Below are 19,966 nucleotides of genomic sequence, written 5' to 3' on the forward strand. Positions count from 1 at the left end.
ATTGCATGACATTCGAGGAACATAGTCGATAGTATATCAAAGAGGATAGTGGTCAATGAGTAAGGAAAAGATATCACTACAGAAAGTATAGGCTAATAACAGAGTACATGTGAAGAGCTGTGTTTTCCAGAGGAGATAGTTATAAACATGGCTTAAGGGAAAGGGTGTTGTTTCCAGTCAGGGAGGGGAAGACAAAAAGTGTTACACAGACCCAGAGCAATGAATGGAAAGGCCAGAATAATACAATACTCCAGTGTATAAATCCATGACTCTTTCAGAAGGCTGCAAGCATGGCTTCTGGCCAAACCCTTTTTCTCCTTCAGTTACACAAGGCCATGTCACAAAATGGCCACCTCTGTTAGTTTAAATAAATAGGATTTAAACACTCTGTGGCTCAAACATGAACAGCATTCAATCAATCAGCATTCAATCAATGAAGTCCATGAGCTGCTTCTGTCTTGAGATAAGCCAACCTTCTTGTAGAGAAAGATAAGGCACCAGCGCGTTGATATCTGCGTGGGTTATCAACATCATGATCGAGAGCAGAAAAAAATCTCCAATCTTCTCCAATTCAAACATATAAAGTTAACATACATGTAGCTAAGAAAGTACTTTGTCTTAAACACAAATTTAGCATTTGCTAGAGGTCAAGCACTATTAAATCCAGTGAGTGAGTTACAGTGTATTAAGTTTCCAGTGGGCAAGTTAGTGTAAAAAAGTATTTTCATTGTTCTTGAAAGATATAGTCAGTGTTGGACCTGAACAATGAATGCAGTTATCAACTGCTGAGCTCATACAGTGTTCCATCCAGTCTTAGAATTAGAATCATGCTAACTCTATGGTTCCAGTATACAGTGTTCCATCCAGTCTTAGAATTAGAATCATGCTAACTCTATGGTTCCAGTATACAGTGTTCCATCCAGTCTTAGAATTAGAATCATGCTAACTCTATGGTTCCAGTATACAGTGTTCCATCCAGTCATATAATTAGAATCATGCTAACTCTATGGTTCCAGTATACAGTGTTCCATCCAGTCTTAGAATTAGAATCATGCTAACTCTATGGTTCCAGTATACAGTGTTCCATCCAGTCTTAGAATTAGAATCATGCTAACTCTATGGTTCCAGTATACAGTGTTCCATCCAGTCATATAATTAGAATCATGCTAACTCTATGGTTCCAGTATACAGTGTTCCATCCAGTCATATAATTAGAATCATGCTAACTCTATGGTTCCAGTATACAGTGTTCCATCCAGTCATAGAATTAGAATCATGCTAACTCTATGGTTCCAGTATACAGTGTTCCATCCAGTCATATAATTAGAATCATGCTAACTCTATGGTTCCAGTATACAGTGTTCCATCCAGTCATATAATTAGAATCATGCTAACTCTATGGTTCCAGTATACAGTGTTCCATCCAGTCATATAATTAGAATCATGCTAACTCTATGGTTCCAGTATACAGTGTTCCATCCAGTCATATAATTAGAATCATGCTAACTCTATGGTTCCAGTATACAGTGTTCCATCCAGTCTTAGAATTAGAATCATGCTAACTCTATGGTTCCAGTATACAGTGTTCCATCCAGTCATATAATTAGAATCATGCTAACTCTATGGTTCCAGTATACAGTGTTCCATCCAGTCATAGAATTAGAATCATGCTAACTCTATGGTTCCAGTATACAGTGTTCCATCCAGTCATATAATTAGAATCATGCTAACTCTATGGTTCCAGTATACAGTGTTCCATCCAGTCATATAATTAGAATCATGCTAACTCTATGGTTCCAGTATACAGTGTTCCATCCAGTCATATAATTAGAATCATGCTAACTCTATGGTTCCAGTATACAGTGTTCCATCCAGTCATATAATTAGAATCATGCTAACTCTATGGTTCCAGTATACAGTGTTCCATCCAGTCATATAATTAGAATCATGCTAACTCTATGGTTCCAGTATACAGTGTTCCATCCAGTCATATAATTAGAATCATGCTAACTCTATGGTTCCAGTATACAGTGTTCCATCCAGTCTTAGAATTAGAATCATGCTAACTCTATGGTTCCAGTATACAGTGTTCCATCCAGTCATATAATTAGAATCATGCTAACTCTATGGTTCCAGTATACAGTGTTCCATCCAGTCATATAATTAGAATCATGCTAACTCTATGGTTCCAGTATACAGTGTTCCATCCAGTCTTAGAATTAGAATCATGCTAACTCTATGGTTCCAGTATACAGTGTTCCATCCAGTCTTAGAATTAGAATCATGCTAACTCTATGGTTCCAGTATACAGTGTTCCATCCAGTCTTAGAATTAGAATCATGCTAACTCTATGGTTCCAGTATACAGTGTTCCATCCAGTCTTAGAATTAGAATCATGCTAACTCTATGGTTCCAGTATACAGTGTTCCATCCAGTCTTAGAATTAGAATCATGCTAACTCTATGGTTCCAGTATACAGTGTTCCAGATCAGACATTGCAGAGCCACACTGTATATTTAGAAAGATATGGTTCTTCTACAGTGTATAGTGTTTATACTCTGCATGGTGCAATGTTCCCAGTTATCTGAGCTGATATCCAGTCTTATCATGGTGAGTCATTCCTTGTAGATTTAAAATGGATTTACTCCTGTGATTCAATGCATTTAAAATTGAAATGTGTTTCTCCTGTTTCTTTATATAACATTGACCTTCGTGGATCAGCTAGCTACCTGTATAGATGCATCATCATCATCAAAAACAAGCTGATGTAGCTGAAATCACATCCCACCCACCAGTTGCTTATCTGTTAAGACTAATTTATACACTATATACGCAGAGCAAGTAGTGCACTATATATGGAATAGGGTGCCATTTGGACGCAACCAGTGAGTAAATAAATCTGACCCAGAATAAAGCAGCCCGGTACGTAATATAACGTTACTCATGATACGCCACTGAGATCATCTGTAATATAACGTTACTCATGATACGCCACTGAGATCATCTGTAATATAACGTTACTCATGAAACGCCACTGAGATCATCTGTAATATAACGTTACTCATGATACGCCACTGAGATCATCTGTAATATAACGTTACTCGTGATACGCCACTGAGATCATCTGTAATATAACGTTACTCATGATACGCCACTGAGATCATCTGTAATATAACGTTACTCATGATACGCCACTGAGATCATCTGTAATATAACGTTACTCATGATACGCCACTGAGATCATCTGTAATATAACGCATTACTGCGTGATACGCCACTGAGATCATCTGTAATATAACGTTACTCGTGATACGCCACTGAGATCATCTGTGATATAACGTTACTCGTGATACGCCACTGAGATCATCTGTAATATAACGTTACTCGTGATACGCCACTGAGATCATCTGTAATATAACGTTACTCGTGATACGCCACTGAGATCATCTGTGATATAACGTTACTCGTGATATGCCACTGAGATCATCTGTGACTCCCCTATCATTTGCCGAGGCACAGTATGTGTCCCAAATTGCACCCTATTCCCCATGTAGTGCTCCATATAGTGAATAGGGTGCAATTTGGGACGAAGCCACAGTGTTCTAGAACCAAATGTAATTTACAGTGTATTAAACATTTAACCATTCGTTCAAAACAGGGTTTTGTTTTCAGTCATAAGGAATGGTTAGAGTGTAGATACGAAACAAGTTCAGTAAAATGTGTAAGGATGCTATAAATTGGCTGGTGGATAGGAGTTGTGGTGGATAGGAGTTGTGGTGGATAGGAGCTGTGGTGGATAGGAGCTGTGGTGGATAGGAGTTGTGGTGCATAGGAGTTGTGGTGGATAGGAGCTGTGGTGCATAGGAGTTGTGGTGGATATCAGCTGTGGTGCATAGGAGTTGTGGTGGATAGGAGCTGTGGTGCATAGGAGTTGTGGTGGATAGGAGCTGTGGTGCATAGGAGTTGTGGTGGATATCAGCTGTGGTGGATAGGAGCTGTGGTGGATATCAGCTGTGGTGCATAGGAGTTGTGGTGGATAGGAGTTGTGGTGGAGGTGTAGTAGTTAAGATACCCTGGGTCCGTTCGGGATACGTTCAAAGCAGCATACTAGTTTGCATGATTGGTTCCCTGTCCTCTCATTCGCAGCTGCTTTGAATGAGGAAGTAATAGTCCGAGTATGGTGGTGTGGTGGGGGCGGATACGTTCCCCTCCTCGACGCCACACCGCACTTTCCTCTGTCAGAAGGAGAAGACGACAGAGGTCAAGAGGTTAGATGAAGCAACTTTTATATGGATTTTAAATGGTCAAATGTATTTCAATTGAATACTCACAGACTGGGCCACTCTGAAGTGATAGGTGACGTCCTGGAATGACAGTACAGGTACTGACCACAGGTGATCTGTCCCCTGAGGAGGAAGAGGTCAAGAGGTCAGTCAGTAGCTCTGTAAGCCGGGTAGTCAGCAACATAGTTGGGGGTCATTTCCACTTCAACTCAGTTAATTTGGGAAGTATTGGAATGTCAGTTGAAGTGGAATTGACCCCTGGTCAGCAACATCTCTAATGTTTATCACGGTAGTGAGTAGATGCACCTTGGTAACTGTTCTCTCTCCGGCATAGAGCTCTGTCTCTGTGTGGTCAGGACACAGACGTCCTCTGGTGGCTCCACACTGTCTGACCCACACACTGGCACTGGAACTGACGACAGGAGGGAAGAATTTAATGTTGTTTGTAGTGTTCATCTTATCATTGGAAATAACTACAAGTTGGCCTGCCTGGCAGTTGCATGTGTGTGAACAGTAGATATACTGCGGTTGTCATTTCCTGTTCCCTTGTGCATGACCAGAGCTGATTTGGTCTACGGTTTTGTATAATTTAGTGTGTGTGTGTGTGTGTGTGTGTGTGTGTGTGTGTGTGTGTGTGTGTGTGTGTGTGTGTGTGTGTGTGTGTGTGCAGTGAACATGTGCTTGTGTTGGTTGAGGTGAGTGTGTGGAGCAGGCTGTGTGTGCTCACGTCATGTGTAGAGTGATTCGGGACGTGGAGGAGTTCCTGGTTCCTTGGAGTGACACGGAATAGCTGTAGACAAAACATCAAAATCATCACAAACTCTACGTCAAATGGGATCTTGATGTCATTTATTCCACAAAGTGTAATGTATTCGACAAAATGTAATGTATTCGACAAAATGTCATGTATTCGACAAAATGTCATGTATTCGACAAAATTTAATGTATTCGACAAAATGTAATGTATTCGACAAAACGTCATGTATTCGACAAAATGTCGTGTATTCGACAAAATTTAATGTATTCGACAAAATGTTGTGTATTCGACAAAATGTAATGTATTCGACAAAATGTAATGTATTCGACAAAATGTCATGTATTCGACAAAATGTCATGTATTTGACAAAATGTAATGTATTCGACAAAATGTCATGTGGTCCTCTGTAGCTCAGCTGGTAGAGCACGGCGCTTGTAACGCCAAGGTAGTGGGTTCGATCCCCGGGACCACCCATACACAAAAATGTATGCACGCACGACTGTAAGTCGCTTTGGATAAAAGCGTCTGCTAAATGGCATATTATTATTATTATTATTATGTATTCGACAAAATGTCATGTATTTGACAAAATGTCATGTATTCGACAAAATGTCATGTATTCGACAAAATGTAATGTATTCGACAAAATGTAATGTATTCGACAAAATGTCATGTATTCGACAAAATGTCTTGTATTCGACAAAATGTAATGTATTCGACAAAATGTCATGTATTCGACAAAATTTTATGTATTCGACAAAATGTCATGTATTAAACAAAATGTAATGTATTCGACAAAATGTCATGTATTCGACAAAATGTCATGTATTCGACAAAATGTCATGTATTAAACAAAATGTCATGTATTCGACAAAATGTCATGTATTCGACAAAATGTAATGTATTCGACAAAATGTCATGTATTCGACAAAATGTAATGTAGTCGACAAAATGTCATGTATTCAACAAAATGTAATGTATTCCACAGACGTTTTGAATTACAGTTTAACTACATACATTACACTTTACCCATACAGTCTTAGGAGAACCACACAGGCAGACCCACCTGCAGCTGTCGGGATGTGGACAGTTGTGTGATGACATCTGTTGGTCTGTCTCCAGGATGTGCAGATCTATAAGGGAGGGAGAAGATCTTCGTCCTGCTTCCTCCTCTGTGCTGCTGTGTGTGTTGTCCCTGCGTTGTCTCCGAGGCAGGGGCAGTGTCTGCTGGCCTCCAGGCAGCCGATTGGTGGCCCCTCCTACGCCCCCCAGGTCCCCCCCGGGGGCGGGTCTCTTAGCCTTGGACAGGTACATGGGGGCGGAGGTGTGGCTGAGACGGTTCCGATAGTGTCCGTCCTTGTCCATAGGCCTGGACCTGGCCTTCTTGTTGATACCGCCCAGCGTTGGGACCAGACTACTCAGCTCTACAGCAGAGCGGATGGAGACAGGTACCATTAATGCTTATAGCAACAAACCCAAGTTGATATATTTGCTGTGTCACAGTAACGTCACTTAAGCATTTATGAAACACTTACTCACTGGTTATGAATGTGTTATGAAGTGAAGGTATGGTGAAGCATTTAATCTGATATGGTAAGACAGATGGGTCAATGTTTTCTTACCCAATGTAGACTGGTTGTTGCTTGGCGACAGAGCAGTTGCTGACTGGTTGTTTGTGGCAGGTGGACAGCAAGCTGCAGGATTGGCCAGTGAAGGAGAGGGTGGGACTGTATCTGCACAGAATAGGTAGGTTCATAACGTATAGACATTAGGATCAGTTTGGCTTCTATTGTCTTTATGAGAACCCCAAAACAATACTCTATACTCCGCGTTTAGATCTTTAAAGTCTGTTACAAAGACACGATGCCCATCTTTAGTCAGTCGAATGACTTAACAATTGTAAATAGGCCCTAAGAGATAGCTACTCTTTTTCTGCCACTAAATACATTGACTGTCCCCTCTAACATTCCAAAGAGGGATTCATATGTCTCAGTGTGTGTCTTTGACCTTGAAGTGTTGAGGTGGTGGATCGAGGAGCGGAGGCCACCCTTCTAGATGATTCCACTGCAGACCTGGACCTGAGGGGTATGAAAGCGTACAGTACAGAGAGAGGAGAGAGATGGAATAGAATTTATAGCGGATGGCATCAGGTGGGGTCAGGTGCGTAGATAATTGCACAATCATCACATGTAATAGAATAGTAATGTGAGGACTTTGACCATTGGTGTATTTTCAATGAGGAACTCTTGATGACGATGATAACTATGGTTTTAGACCAATGATGCAATATATATGAACTTTGAACTGCACTGGTGCTGAAGCACTTTTGGACTTTGTATAGTTTATTTAATGGTCTCCAGAATGATGTGCTCATGGTTGTGTTTAATGGCTGTTTTAAAGTGGTGAATACACATTTTTTATGGACATTTTTAGTCATTTAGCAGACGCTCTTATCCAGAGCGACTTACAGGAGCAATTAGGGTTAAGTGCCTTGCTCAAGGGCACATCGACAGATTTTCACCTAGTCGGCTCGGGGATTAGAACCAGTGACCTTTCGGTTACTGGCACAATGCTCTTAACCACTAAGCTACCGGCCGCCCCGTTTACACTATGTGTGGACAATAAAGTTGTACTAATTCTAAACTAATCATACAGAGTTTTGAATATGAGACTAGTGGATTCAGTGTTCTGGTGTTGGTGCTGTGTTGAAAGGGGTTTGTACCTTTAACCCTATTCTTTCAGAATACATTTGCCTGTATATACCTACTTCATGTAATGTCCCAGACTGGACTGGCAAGCAAGTCAACAGTAGAAATTAGTCATGACCTCTTGAGACACAGAGTGGGAAACACCCTAATTACCAACTTAAAGTACAGTATCAATCAAAGATAAGAGAGAATTAGAGAGAGAGAGAGAGGAGAGAGGATAGAGGATATCGGAGAGAGAGAGAGGAGAGTAGGGAACGAAAAAATAAAAGAGAGGAAGAAAAGAGTGAGGGAAGAGAGAGAGAGACAGAGAGAGAGAGAGAGACAGAGAGAGAGACAGAAACCGAGAGAGAGAGAGAGAAAGAGAGAGAGAGAGATACAGAGAAAGAGACAGAAACAGAGAGAGAGAGAGAGAAGAGAGAGAGAGAGAGAGACAGAGAAAGAGACAGAAACAGAGAGAGAGAGAGAGAGAGAGAGAGAGAGAGAGAGAGAGAGAGACAGAGAGAGAGAGAGAGAGAGAGAGAGAGAGAGAGAGAGAGAGAGAGAAAGAGAAGAAACAGAGACAGAGAGAAAGGAGAGAGAGAGATACAGAGAAAGAGACAGAGAGAGGGAGGGAGAGAGAGAGAGAGAGATACAGAGAGAGACAGAGACAGAGACAGAGACAGAGAGAGAGAGAGAGAGAGAGAGAGAGACAGAGAGAGACAGAGACAGAGACAGAGAGAGAGAGAGAGAGAGAGAGAGAGAGAGAGAGAGAGAGAGAGAGAGAGAGAGAGAGAGAGAGAGAGAGAGAGAGAGAGAGAGAGAGAGAGAGAGAGAGAGAGAGAGAGAGAGAGAGAGAGACAGAGAGAGACAGAGACAGAGACAGAGAGAGAGAGAGAGAGAGAGCATATACCATGGACAGAGTGGTAGACAGAAAGTGACCGTAGCAGTGAAGATGGGCATCCAAGAGACGTGTAGGGAGCAGGAAGCTACATAGCTACAGATGACATAAGGAAAGGGACAGCGATGTTATAGACAGACAGAGAGTATACAGGAAAAACACAAAGGAGAGAGGAGTGAAACTGGTGTGTGTGTAATGTACTGTAGGATGTAGTATACAGGTTTGCAGGAAGCCCTGAGATATTGCTGGAGACTGTATGTCATCATGTTTCAGGGCTAGTGTACAGGTATATATGTCATCATGTTTCAGGGCTAGTGTACAGGTATATATGTCATCATGTTTCAGGGCTAGTGTACAGGTATATATGTCATCATGTTTCAGGGCTAGTGTACAGGTATATATGTCGTTATGTTTCAGGGCTAGTGTACAGGTATATATGTCATCATGTTTCAGGGCTAGTGTACAGGTATATATGTCATCATGTTTCAGGGCTAGTGTACAGGTATATATGTCATCATGTTTCAGGGCTAGTGTACAGGTATATATGTCGTTATGTTTCAGGGCTAGTGTACAGGTATATATGTCATCATGTTTCAGGGCTAGTGTACAGGTATATATGTCATCATGTTTCAGGGCTAGTGTACAGGTATATATGTCATCATGTTTCAGGGCTAGTGTACAGGTATATATGTCATCATGTTTCAGGGCTAGTGTACAGGTATATATGTCATCATGTTTCAGGGCTAGTGTACAGGTATATATGTCATCATGTTTCAGGGCTAGTGTACAGGTATATATGTCATCATGTTTCAGGGCTAGTGTACAGGTATATATGTCGTTATGTTTCAGGGCTAGTGTACAGGTATATATGTCGTTATGTTTCAGGGCTAGTGTACAGGTATATATGTCATCATGTTTCAGGGCTAGTGTACAGGTATATATGTCATCATGTTTCAGGGCTAGTGTACAGGTATATATGTCGTTATGTTTCAGGGCTAGTGTACAGGTATATATGTCATCATGTTTCAGGGCTAGTGTACAGGTATATATGTCATCATGTTTCAGGGCTAGTGTACAGGTATATATGTCGTTATGTTTCAGGGCTAGTGTACAGGTATATATGTCATCATGTTTCAGGGCTAGTGTACAGGTATATATGTCATCATGTTTCAGGGCTAGTGTACAGGTATATATGTCATCATGTTTCAGGGCTAGTGTACAGGTATATATGTCATCATGTTTCAGGGCTAGTGTACAGGTATATATGTCATCATGTTTCAGGGCTAGTGTACAGGTATATATGTCATCATGTTTCAGGGCTAGTGTACAGGTATATATGTCATCATGTTTCAGGGCTAGTGTACAGGTATATATGTCATCATGTTTCAGGGCTAGTGTACAGGTATATATGTCATCATGTTTCAGGGCTAGTGTACAGGTATGTATGTCATCATGTTTCAGGGCTAGTGTACAGGTATATATGTCGTTATGTTTCAGGGCTAGTGTACAGGTATATATGTCATCATGTTTCAGGGCTAGTGTACAGGTATATATGTCATCATGTTTCAGGGCTAGTGTACAGGTATATATGTCATCATGTTTCAGGGCTAGTGTACAGGTATATATGTCATCATGTTTCAGGGCTAGTGTACAGGTATATATGTCATCATGTTTCAGGGCTAGTGTACAGGTATATATGTCATCATGTTTCAGGGCTAGTGTACAGGTATATATGTCGTTATGTTTCAGGGCTAGTGTACAGGTATATATGTCATCATGTTTCAGGGCTAGTGTACAGGTATATATGTCATCATGTTTCAGGGCTAGTGTACAGGTATATATGTCATCATGTTTCAGGGCTAGTGTACAGGTATATATGTCATCATGTTTCAGGGCTAGTGTACAGGTATATATGTCATCATGTTTCAGGGCTAGTGTACAGGTATATATGTCATCATGTTTCAGGGCTAGTGTACAGGTATATATGTCATCATGTTTCAGGGCTAGTGTACAGGTATATATGTCGTTATGTTTCAGGGCTAGTGTACAGGTATATATGTCATCATGTTTCAGGGCTAGTGTACAGGTATATATGTCGTTATGTTTCAGGGCTAGTGTACAGGTATATGTTTGATGTACAGTGCATCCGGAGTGTATTCAGACCCCTTATTCCACATTTTGTTACATTACAACGTTAATCTCTTGCACATCTAGCATTCCAGTGTTAATACTATTGTAATTATTCTGCACTATAGCCTATTTATTGCCTTACCTCCATAACTTGCTACATTTGCACACACTGTATATATATTTTCTGTTGTATTTTTGACTTTATGTTTTTTTACCCCATATGTAACTCTGTGTTGTTTTTATTGCACTGCTTTGCTTTATCTTGGCCAGGTCGCAGTTGTAAATGAGAACCTGTTCTCAACTGGTTTACCTGGTTAAATAAAGGTGAAATAAAAAAATAAAAAAATAAATAAATTCTGAAACTGATTAAATTAATTTTTTTCCTCATCAATCTACACACAATTCCCCACAATGTCAAAGCGAAAACAGTTTTTTAGACATTTTTGCAAATGTATTAAAAATAAAAAACAGAAATACCTTATTTACATAAGTATTGCTATGAGACTCGAAATTGAGTTCAGGTGCATCCTGTTTCCATTGATCATCCTTGAGATGTTTCTACAACTTGATTGGAGTCCACCTGTGGTAAATTAAATTGATTGGACAAGATTTGTAAGGTCCCACAGTTGACAATGCATGTCAGAGCAAAAACCAAGCTATGAGGTCGAAGGAATTGTCTGAAGAGCTCCGAGACAGGATTGTGTCGAGGCACAGATCTGGGAAAGGTACCAAAAAATTTCTGCAGCATTGAAGGTCCCCAAGAACACAGTGGCCTCCATCATTCTTAAATGGAAGAAGTTTGGAACCACCAAGACTCTTCCGAGAGCTGGCCGCCCGGCCAAACTGAGCAATCGGGGGAGAATGGCCTTGGTCAGGGAGGTGACCAAGAACCCGATGGTCACTCTGACAGAGCTCCAGAGTTCCTCTGTGAAGATGGGAGAACCTTCCAGAAGGACAACCATCTCTGCAGCACTCCACCAATCAGGCCTTTATGGTAGAGTGGCCAGACGGAAGCCACTCCTTAGTAAAAGGCACATGACAGCCCTCTTGGTTTGCCAAAAGGCACCTGAAGGACTCTCAGACCATGACAAACAAGATTCTCTGGTCTGATGAAAATCTTTGGCCTGAATGCCAAGCGTCACGTCTGGAGGAAACCTGGCACCATCCCTACGGTGAAGCATGGTGGTGGCAGCGTCATGCTTTGGGGATGTTTTTCAGTGGCAGGGACAGGGAGACTAGTCAGGATCGAGGCAAGATGGCTGCCGTTATACAGCCTGTAACCAATTATATAAAAAAAAAAAAAAAAAACTAACCAATTGTGCTATTACATGTGTTTATTCACGTTTTTTATAATTTATTCTGTACATAACGTATGTCTCTTATGACCAAAAAGAGCTTCTGGATATCAGGACAGCGATTACTCACCTCGTATTGGACGAAGAGTTTTTCTTCAGTGAGTCGGACGTGAAGGATATTCTACAGACACCCGACAAGGCCCAAATCTCCATCATTCGCATGAGAAAGAGACGGAGATATCGTGGACGTAGGTCGGGGTGCCTTGTAAGGATCAGACGGCGATCGAGTAATCTGCCTCTTCCATCAATCCTATTAGCCAACGTACAATCATTGGAAAACAAAATGGATGACCTAAGATTAAGGTTATCCTACCAACAAGACATTAAAAACATTAATATCTTATGTTTCACCGAGTCGTGGCTGAACGACGACATGAATAACATACAGCTAGTGGGCTATACGCTACATCGGCAGGATAGAACGGCTGACTCCGGTAAGACAAGGGGTGGCGGTCTGTGTATATTTGTAAACAACAGCTGGTGCACGAAATCAAATATTAAGGAAGTCTCGAGGTTTTGCTCGCCTGAGGTAGAGTATCTCATGATAATATGTTCCGGGATTCTACCGATGGCATTGAGGAGTACATCACATCAGTCACTGGCTTCATCAATAAATGCATCGATGACGCCGTCCCCACAGTGACCGTACGTACCCCAACCAGAATCCATGGATTACAGGCAACATCTGCACTGAGCTAAAGGGTAGAGCTGCCGCTTTCAAGGAGTGGGACTCTAACCCGGACGCTTGTAAGAAATTCCGCTATGCCCTCCAACGAACCATCAAACAGGCAAAGAGTCAATACAGGACTAAGATCGAATTGTACTACACCGGCTCCGACGCTAGTCGGATGTGGCAGGGCTTGAAAACTATTACAGACTACAAAGGGAAGCACAGCCGCGAGCTGCCCAGAGACACAAGCCTACCAGATGAGCTAAATCACTTCTATGCTCGCTTCGAGGCAAGCAACACTGAAGCATGCATGAGAGCACCAGCTGTTCCGGATGACTGTGTGATCACTCTCTCCGTAGCCGATGTGAGTAAGACCTTTAAACAGGCCAACATTCACAAGGCCGCAGGGCCAGACGGATTACCAGGACGCGTACTCCGAGCATGTGCGGACCAACTGGCAAGTGTCTTCACTGACATTTTCAACATGTCCCTGAATGAGTCTGTAATACCAACATGTTTCAAGCAGACCACCATAGTCCCTGTGCCCAAGAACACCAAGATAACCTGCCTAAATGACTACCGACCCGTAGCACTCACGTCTGTAGCTATGAAGTGCTTTGAAAGGCTGGTCATGGCTCACATCAACACCATTATCCCAGAAACCCTAGACCCACTCCAATTTGCATACCACCCCAACAGATCCACAGATGATGCAATCTCTATTGCATACTGCCCTTTCCCACCTGGACAAGAGGAACACCTACATGAGAATGCTATTCATTGTCTACAGCTCAGCGTTCAACACCATAGTGCCCTCAAAGCTCATCACTAAGCTAAGGACCCTGGGACTAAACACCTCCCTCTGCAACTGGATCCTGGACTTCCTGACGGGCCACCCCCAGGTGGTAAGGGTAGGTAACAACACATCTGCCACACTGATCCTCAACACGGGGGCCCCTCAGGGGTGCGTGCTCAGTCCCCTCCTGTACTCCCTGTTCACCCATGACTGCATGGCCAGGCACGACTCCAACACCATCATTAAGTTTTCCGACGACACAAGAGTGGTAGGCCTGATCACCGACAACAATGAGACAGCCTTTGGGGAGGAGGTCAGAGACCTGGCAGTGTGGTGCCAGGATAACAACCTCTCCCTCAACGTGATCAAGACAAAGGAGATGATTGTGGACTACAGGAAGAAAAAGTGGACTGAGTACGCCCTCATTCTCATGGACGGGGCTGTAGTGGAAAAGCCATAAGAATCCTGAACATCTAATCAAATGGCTACCCGGACTATTTGCATTGTCCCCCCCACCCCACCCCCTCTTTTACGCTGCTGCTACTCTGTTTATTATCTATGCATAGTCACTTTAACTCTACCTACATGTACATATTACCTCAACTACCTCAACTAGCCGGTGCCCCCGCACATTGACTCTGACCGGTACCCCCTGTATATAACCTCCCTACTGTTATTTTATTTTACTGCTGCTCTTTAATTATTTGTTATTTTAATTTTTTACTTATCTATTTTTTACCTAACACTTATTTTTCTTAAAACTACATTGTTGGTTAAGGGCTGTAAGCATTTCACTGTAAGGTCTACACCTGTTGTATTCGGCGCATTTGGCAAATATAATTTGATTTGATCAAGGGAAAGATGAACAGAGCAAAGTACAGAGAGATCCTTAATGAAAACCTGCTCCAGAGCGCTCAGGACCTCAGACTGGGGCGAAGGTTCACCTTCCGACAGGACAACAACCCTAAGCACACAGCCAAGACAACGCAGGAGTGGCTTCGGGACAAGTCTCTGAATATCCTTGAGTGGCCCAGCCAGAGCCCGGACTTGAACCCGATCGAACATCTCTGGAGAGACCTGAAAATAGCTATGCAGCGACGCTCCCCATCCAACCTGAAAGAGCTTGAGAGGATCTGCAGAGAAGAATGGGAGAAACTCCCCAAATACAGGTGTGCCAAGCTTGTAGCATCATACCCAGGAAGACACAAGGCTGTAATTGCTGCCAAAGGTGCTTCAACAAAGTACTGAGTAAAGGGTCTGAATACTTATGTAAATGTGATATTTCAATTGTTTATTTTTAATACATTTGCAAACATTTCTTGAAGCCTGTTATTGCTTTGCGAATGCGCTGTATCTGGATGTGGTCATACGTACCCGTCTTTCTCGATGACGTCCCCTCTGTGGTGCAGTGTCAACACGTAGAGTACGGACATGGAGATGACGCTGAAGGCCATGACGATGACTAGAGCCAGAATGGTTCCCTGCATGAACCTGTGGCTGATGCAGCCCTGCTTTGGAGTTGGACTCTGCAATGACATCCACACCCAGGTTAGACATTTAGAGCTGGTTTTGTGTGAGAGAGAGAGAGAGAGAGAGAGAGAGAGAGAGAGAGAGAAAAGACGGAGAGAGAGAAGAGAGAGAGAGCGGGGAGAGAGAGAGAGAGAGAGAGAGAGAGAGAGAGAGAGAGAGAGAGAGAGAGAGAGAGAGAGAGAGAGAGAGAGAGACGAGAGAGAGAGAGAGAGAGCGAGAGAGAGAGGGAGAGACGGAGAGAGAGAGAGAGAGACGAGAGAGAGAGAGAGAGAGAGAGAGAGAGAGAGAGAGAGAGAGAGAGAGAGAGAGAGAGAGAGAGAGTTCTGCTGGTGTAAGGAAACATCTACCTTGCTCCCAGGTTTGACTGTCTTCTTCTTCAGGGGACCACTTCCTGTCCTGCTGAACTGGCTTCCTGATTGGCTGGAGACAGAGACAGGAAGAAAACATTTAATCATCCACCAAATACATTCAGTATGTTAAATCATTTAAAATACTGGACCAGCGCTTGATTACCAATGGAATAGTACCAATAGTTCTAACTGCAACTCCAAACGAAATCAAGTGCTCCTCTTACAAAGTATTTGACATATAATGTGTGCCTCACCTGATGGTGCCTCCGCTGACAGTACTCTTCATGCTGTCCAGACGACGGAGTTTGGCCAGCTTCCTGCTCCAGCGCTCTAACTCATCTATACGAGTCTCCAGGTTGTCAGTCAGTTTACACAGCTCCTTTACTGCACCAACATTCTCCATGAAGATACGGTCCTAGGAAAGACAGAGAGGGAGGGAGGGGGGAGGGAGGGGGAGAGAGGAGGGGAGGGGAGGGGAGGGGGAGGGAGGGGGGTAGAGAGAGGGAGGCGGGAGAGAGATGGAGAAAGAGGGGGAGAGAGATGGAGAGAGAGAGCGAGGGAAGGGAGAGAGGGATGGTAGGGAGAGAGAGAGGTAGGGGGAGGGAGGGAGGGAGGGAGGGAGGGAGGGGGAGGGTGGGTGGGGTGGGGTGGGAGGAAGGGACGGATGGGATAGGGAGAGAGGGGGGAGGGAGGGAGGAGGGAGGAGAGAGGGAAGAGTGAGGAGAGAGGGATGGAGGAGGGAGGAGAGAGGGAGGGAGGAGAGAGGAGAGAGGGAGGAGAGAGGGAGGGAGGGAGGGAGGGAGGGAGGGAGGAAGGGAGGGAGGGAGGGAAGGAGAGGGAGGGAAGGAGAGGGAGGGAGGGAGGGAGAGAGGGAGAGAGGGAGGCACAGAAGTCAATGTCTGTTCTCGGGTTCTTCAGAAATCTCAGTTGGAGGATTTCCAGTTTCTAAGGAGGTAGAAACAGCATTCCTGGTTGCTGTGTGTGTGTGTCTCACCTTGTTGACCACCAGTAGTTTAGGGATGGTCTTCCTGGTTGCTGTGTGTGTGTGTCTCACCTTGTTGACCACCAGTAGTTTAGGGATGGTCTTCCTGGTTGCTGTGTGTGTGTGTGTTACCTTGTTGACCACCAGTAGTTTAGGGATGGTCTTCCTGGTTGCTGTGTGTGTGTGTTACCTTGTTGACCACCAGTAGTTTAGGGATGGTCTTCCTGGTTGCTGTGTGTGTTACCTTGTTGACCACCAGTAGTTTAGGGATGGTCTTCCTGGTTGCTGTGTGTCTCACCTTGTTGACCACCAGTAGTTTAGGGATGGTCTTCCTGGTTGCTGTGTGTGTGTGTGTTACCTTGTTGACCACCAGTAGTTTAGGGATGGTCTTCCTGGTTGCTGTGTGTGTGTGTCTCACCTTGTTGACCACCAGTAGTTTAGAGATGGTCTTCCTGGTTGCTGTGTGTGTGTGTGTTACCTTGTTGACCACCAGTAGTTTAGGGATGGTCTTCCTGGTTGCTGTGTGTGTGTGTGTTACCTTGTTAACCACCAGTAGTTTTGGGATGGTCTCTCCATTGGAACAGATCACGTCTCCTCCCTCCTTCACGGCTTCAGGCAGGATCTGCTGCACATCCTGAGCTATCACTCCTAGATAAAACAACCCAGTACTGTAAGCTCCTATCACTCCTAGATAATACAACACAGTACTGTAAGATCCTATCACTCCTAGATAAAACAACCCAGTACTGTAAGATTCTATCACTCCTAGATAAAACAACCCAGTACTGTAAGCTCCTATCACTCCTAGATAAAACAACACAGTACTGTAAGCTCCTATCACTCCTAGATAAAACAACCCAGTACTGTAAGCTCCTATCACTCCTAGATAAAACAACACAGTACTGTAAGCTCCTGGAGACATTGTAGAATGGGATACAACAGAGGTCAGTAACAGCAGCATGTATACAGATAAAGACAGACAATATGGTGAAGCAGCATGTATACAGGTAGAGACAGACAATATGGTGAAGCAGCATGTATACAGGTAGAGACAGACAATATGGTGAAGCAGCATGTATACAGGTAGAGACAGACAATATGGTGAAGCAGCATGTATACAGGTAGAGACAGACAATATGGTGAAGCAGCATGTATACAGGTAGGGTGGGAATACAATAGATTTCTAGTGCTATGGGTTGGATATTGATTGCAATTGGTTGCTATTGGTTGCTATTGGTTGTCTATTGGTTGTCTATAATGTATAACCTAAAACAAGGTGTTGTATATGTTACCAGTCTCTGGGCTGGTGTCTATGCCCATGCTGGAAGCAAACTCTGGCTTGTACTGATAATGAACCAGCCTCATCTGACTGATCCGCTTCAGGTTGTCTGTAGTGTCCACCTGAAAACAAACAAACACACACACACACACACACACACACACACACACACACACACACACACACACACACACACACACACACACACACACACACACACACACAGAGGATGACAATGTATGGATGTTACTATGGAGCTACATACAGAACATACAGAACTTATAGAACATACAGAACATATAGAACATACAGAACATATAGAACATATAGAACATACATAACATATAGAACATACAGAACATATAGAACATACAGAACATACAGAACATACAGAACACATAGAACACATATAACATATATAACATACAGAACATACAGAACATATAGAACATACAGAACATACAGAACTTACAGAACATACAGAACATACAGAACATATAGAACATATAGAACATATAGAACATATAGAACACATAGAACACATAGAACATATAGAACATACATAACATATAGAACATACAGAACATACAGAACATACAGAACATATAGAACATACAGAATATATAGAACATACAGAACATACAGAACATATAGAACATACAGAACATACAGAACACATAGAACACATAGAACATACAGAACATACAGAACATACAGAACATACAGAACATACAGAACATATAGAACATACAGAACATACAGAACATATAGAACATATAGAACATATAGAACATACAGAACATATAGAACATACAGAACATACAGAACATATAGAACATATAGAACACATAGAACATATAGAACATACAGAACATATAGAACATACAGAACATACAGAACATACAGAACATATAGAACATACAGAACATACAGAACATATAGAACATATAGAACACATAGAACATATAGAACATACAGAACATATAGAACATACAGAACATACAGAACATACAGAACATACAGAACATATAGAACATATAGAACATACAGAACATACAGAACATATAGAACATACAGAACATACAGAACACATAGAACATATAGAACATATAGAACATACAGAACATATAGAACATACAGAACATACAGAACATACAGAACACATAGAACATATAGAACATACAGAACATACAGAACATACAGAACATACAGAACATACAGAACATACAGAACATATAGAACATACAGAACATACAGAACATACAGAACATACAGAACATATAGAACATACAGAACACATAGAACACATAGAACATATAGAACATACAGAACATATAGAACATACAGAACATACAGAACATACAGAACATACAGAACATACAGAACATATAGAACATACAGAACATACAGAACATACAGAACATATAGAACATATAGAACATGCAGAACATATAGAACATACAGAACATATAGAACATACAGAACATATAGAACATACAGAACATATAGAACATATAGAACATACAGAACATATAGAACATATAGAACATACAGAACTTATAGAACATACAGAACATACAGAACATACAGAACATATAGAACATACAGAACATACAGAACATATAGAACATATAGAACACATAGAACATATAGAACATACAGAACATATAGAACATACAGAACATACAGAACATACAGAACATACAGAACATATAGAACATACAGAACATACAGAACATACAGAACATATAGAACATACAGAATATATAGAACATACAGAACATACAGAACATATAGAACATACAGAACATACAGAACATATAGAACATACAGAACATACAGAACATACAGAACACATAGAACATATAGAACATACAGAACATACAGAACATACAGAACATACAGAACATACAGAACATATAGAACATATAGAACATACAGAACATACAGAACATACAGAACATACAGAACATATAGAACATACAGAACACATAGAACACATAGAACATATAGAACATACAGAACATATAGAACATACAGAACATACAGAACATACAGAACATACAGAACATACAGAACATATAGAACATACAGAACATACAGAACATACAGAACATACAGAACATATAGAACATATAGAACATGCAGAACATATAGAACATACAGAACATATAGAACATACAGAACATACAGAACATATAGAACATACAGAACATATAGAACATATAGAACATACAGAACATATAGAA

General features: G+C 41.9%; 1 protein-coding gene across 1 annotated transcript in view; it reads right to left on the reverse strand.

The window, feature by feature from the left end:
- Positions 1-3,278: 3,278 nt before the first annotated feature.
- The window catches only part of myrf (myelin regulatory factor), a 60,951-nt gene continuing 44,263 nt past the window's right edge, over positions 3,279-19,966 (reverse strand). Inside the window, exons 13-24 of the mRNA XM_045205194.1 lie at positions 17,731-17,839; positions 16,977-17,086; positions 15,711-15,871; positions 15,454-15,526; positions 14,951-15,102; positions 7,048-7,118; positions 6,663-6,773; positions 6,107-6,464; positions 5,011-5,073; positions 4,590-4,695; positions 4,332-4,406; positions 3,279-4,235 (exon numbers count right to left, since the gene is read on the reverse strand). Of these exons, the coding sequence (XP_045061129.1) occupies positions 4,137-4,235; positions 4,332-4,406; positions 4,590-4,695; positions 5,011-5,073; positions 6,107-6,464; positions 6,663-6,773; positions 7,048-7,118; positions 14,951-15,102; positions 15,454-15,526; positions 15,711-15,871; positions 16,977-17,086; positions 17,731-17,839 (1,488 nt within the window). The 3' untranslated portion in view covers positions 3,279-4,136. The remainder of the gene's footprint in view (positions 4,236-4,331; positions 4,407-4,589; positions 4,696-5,010; positions 5,074-6,106; positions 6,465-6,662; positions 6,774-7,047; positions 7,119-14,950; positions 15,103-15,453; positions 15,527-15,710; positions 15,872-16,976; positions 17,087-17,730; positions 17,840-19,966) is intronic.

Source organism: Coregonus clupeaformis, chromosome 19 (genome assembly GCF_020615455.1).
Source record: "Coregonus clupeaformis isolate EN_2021a chromosome 19, ASM2061545v1, whole genome shotgun sequence".
Lineage (NCBI taxonomy): Eukaryota > Metazoa > Chordata > Actinopteri > Salmoniformes > Salmonidae > Coregonus > Coregonus clupeaformis.